At 61.4% G+C, this 2,740-nt stretch overlaps 1 protein-coding gene across 1 annotated transcript in view; it reads right to left on the bottom strand.

The window, feature by feature from the left end:
• NTM (neurotrimin) overlaps positions 1-2,740 on the bottom strand; it is a 148,426-nt gene continuing 145,686 nt past the window's right edge. Inside the window, exons 8-9 of the mRNA XM_085316724.1 lie at positions 2,252-2,284; positions 1-918 (exon numbers count right to left, since the gene is read on the bottom strand). Of these exons, the coding sequence (XP_085172850.1) occupies positions 818-918; positions 2,252-2,284 (134 nt within the window). The 3' untranslated portion in view covers positions 1-817. The remainder of the gene's footprint in view (positions 919-2,251; positions 2,285-2,740) is intronic.

The raw sequence follows: 2,740 nt of genomic DNA, 5'->3' as shown, positions 1-2,740 counted from the left end.
TTTTTTGTTTTTTTTTGCATTTTCGTTTTTTATGAACTAACAGTTCTAGGCTCGTATCAGAAAATATAATTAATAAAATCAAGAATGACTCAGAATCCCTTATTATTCACGATGTCCGCGTGTTGTACAATGAACGCATGGTTAACAACTGCTTCGCTTTCTTCCTTTGCCTTCACATCCTCGCTGCAACATTTAAAGATCTATATATATATATATGTATAGCAGGGTATGTGTGTATATATATATATATATATATGTATATACGTGTGCGTGTATATATATATACACGCACATGTACATATATATATATATATATATGTATGTATGTTTTGGAACACAAATGGTGGCATGGTCCACGAAAAGACGGGGAAATCTCATCAAGAAGGAGACCTGCGCATTGGGACGGAGAGGTCGCGCGCCGCGGCTGCTGCCGTCCTCCGCCGGGGGGGGACCGAGCGGGACGAGCCGCCCGCCCCGACGGACCGACCGCTCCTCGGGACTGGCAGGCTCGCCCGTGGCGGGGCCAAAAAGAAATGGGGAGGGGAGGAGGGAGGGGGCGAAAACAGGAACGAAAAAGACTCAGTCATGGTGCATCTTCAGCAGGAAGCCTCGGATTTTGGTTCTTTCCAAATTCCCTTCTCTTCTCGGTGTGGTGTGTTTTCTCCTCTCTCCCCCTGCCCCGGATTGCCTGGCCGGATACTCTCTCAATTCTCATGATTATTTTCGGAAACAGTGAATACTTCTTCTTCTGTCTTCGGGTGCTCGCTCGCCGGCGCTGCGGGTGCCGCCGCCGCGGGTGCGCGGGCCGGCGCTCGGGTCAAAACTTGAGCAGCAGGTGGGCGAGCGAGAGGGGCAGCAGCCAGGCGCCGCCGGCTCGCCGCCACGCGCCGTTGTTGCCGTCGTGCACTGCCCCGGGGCCTGCGGGAGCGAGCAGAGAGCGCGCTGCGTTAGCCACGAGGCGGCACCCCGGACACCCCCCCTGCCCGCCGCCGCCGCGAGCCCGCCCCGTCCGCGCGGCGCCGACGGCGGCCCGGCGTTCATCCGGGCAGCCGAACGCCGCGCCACGGCTGCCCTGGCACCGGGAGCGATGCAGAACGCCCCGCACGCCTACCCGCTGCTACAGCACTCGGGGCCCCCCGCGCCGCTCCGCTCGGCACGAGAGGAGAAGCGGCCCCGGAGGCCTAGAAAGACGGCAAGAACGGAACTACGCTCACCCGCCCGAGGGAGGGTCGCACCACGGATGCGAGGGACCCCCGAGCTCCTCCGGGCCGGTGCTCTGCCCGAGCATGGCCAGCGAGGAGGTCGGATCGACCGAGGCCTTCGAAACCCGGGCACGGCTCCCCTCGCTCCGCGGCCCTGTCGGCGCGGTGAGGGCCGTCGGGCGTTAATTGCTGCACCGGATCAGGCGGACGGCGTGCTGACGCAACCATAAAGATTCTCCCCTCCAAGCCTCCGAGCAAGCAGCGCCCGAGGTCAGACGTGGAGACAGCAAAGATGGGGAGACAGTAACGGCTTTTGCTCCACGCTATCTCCAAACCTCGCCCCGAGCCCAGAGCTCGTCCYGACATCTCCCTGCTGAGTGCATTAAAACCCCAGCCAGATGCCTACAGATGCCCCGATCAAGATGACATTGGTCCGCTCYGGGCCTGACCGATCGATCCAGAGATCGGATCGCACGGCTGAYGTGCCGAGTGCCGGCCAAGAGGGCTGCCCGCCCCACCGCGTCCCAGAACACGAGGACGGAGGCCGCACAAAAACCGTCCCGGAGAAGGAAGCGCCTCCCAGAAGACGCAGCTACTCAGCGCCGCGGGGAAGGGGACCGCAAAGCCCTCCCGGTTCGCTTCCCCGCGACAGGGAGCGGAGCAGGGACGGAGAAGCGCACGCACGAGCGGGGCGCACGGAGGCGGGGGGGCCGCGGCATGCGGAGGGCGAAGCCCGCAAAGAGACGGCGGCGGCGGCGCGCTGCCCGAAAGCAGACCGGGCTGCCGATGCGCGGGCACGAGGGCGGCTAATCCCRYGGGCAGCTAGGAACGGAGGCGACCYGTGCCAAGAGCTGCAGCCAAGCTGCGGGGAACCTCGCGGAGCGGCGCGGCGCGGCCTGGGGGACGCGGGGAGAGGCTGCGGGGCAAGAGACGGCCCTCGCTGCTCGGCGGATCCCTCGGCTCGAGCCGCGGCGGGGTTGCGGGTGGGGGGCGGCGGGGGAAACGGAGCCGGGGGAGCGCTCGCGTTGCGGGGGCCACGTATTACTGACCTTTCCAGGGTGTCAGAGCGGTAGTTGTCTCTTCTAAAAATTAAAGAACAAGTCACGGTTAAGGCAAAAGAGCAATGCAAAGCTCCAGCTCAAGACACTTCTGCTCCAGACGCGGCCAGCTGCCGGCCGCRTGCGAGGGGTGCACGCGCCAGCGTGGAGGGCGAAGGGGGGAGCGCGGAGGCCGGCAGCTCGAATCCCACCCGGGATGCCCGCGGCGCTCACCCTGCCACTAAACACCACGGAGACAGAGGCTTTTCTACAAAATGCAGTTTGGCTCCCAAGCCCTCCATCCAGCTAAAGAGAGGCTCAAAGTAGCCACTGGATTTGCAGAAAGCCTTAGAATTAGAATGACTGCACCTGCAAATTCCACGCCAAATGGCTGGAAATGATGTGAAGATGAAAAGAAAGAAAAGAAAAAAGGAAAGGAAAGGAAAGGAAAAGGAAAAGGAAAAGGAAAAGGGGAAGGGGAAGGGAAGGAAACAGAGAAGA

The sequence above is a fragment of the Rhea americana genome, unplaced genomic scaffold, assembly GCF_003343005.1.
Source record: "Rhea americana isolate MKP2758 unplaced genomic scaffold, rheAme1 scaffold_48, whole genome shotgun sequence".
NCBI classification, from domain to species: Eukaryota; Metazoa; Chordata; class Aves; order Rheiformes; family Rheidae; genus Rhea; species Rhea americana.
This window is presented reverse-complemented; position numbering and strand designations above follow the sequence as displayed.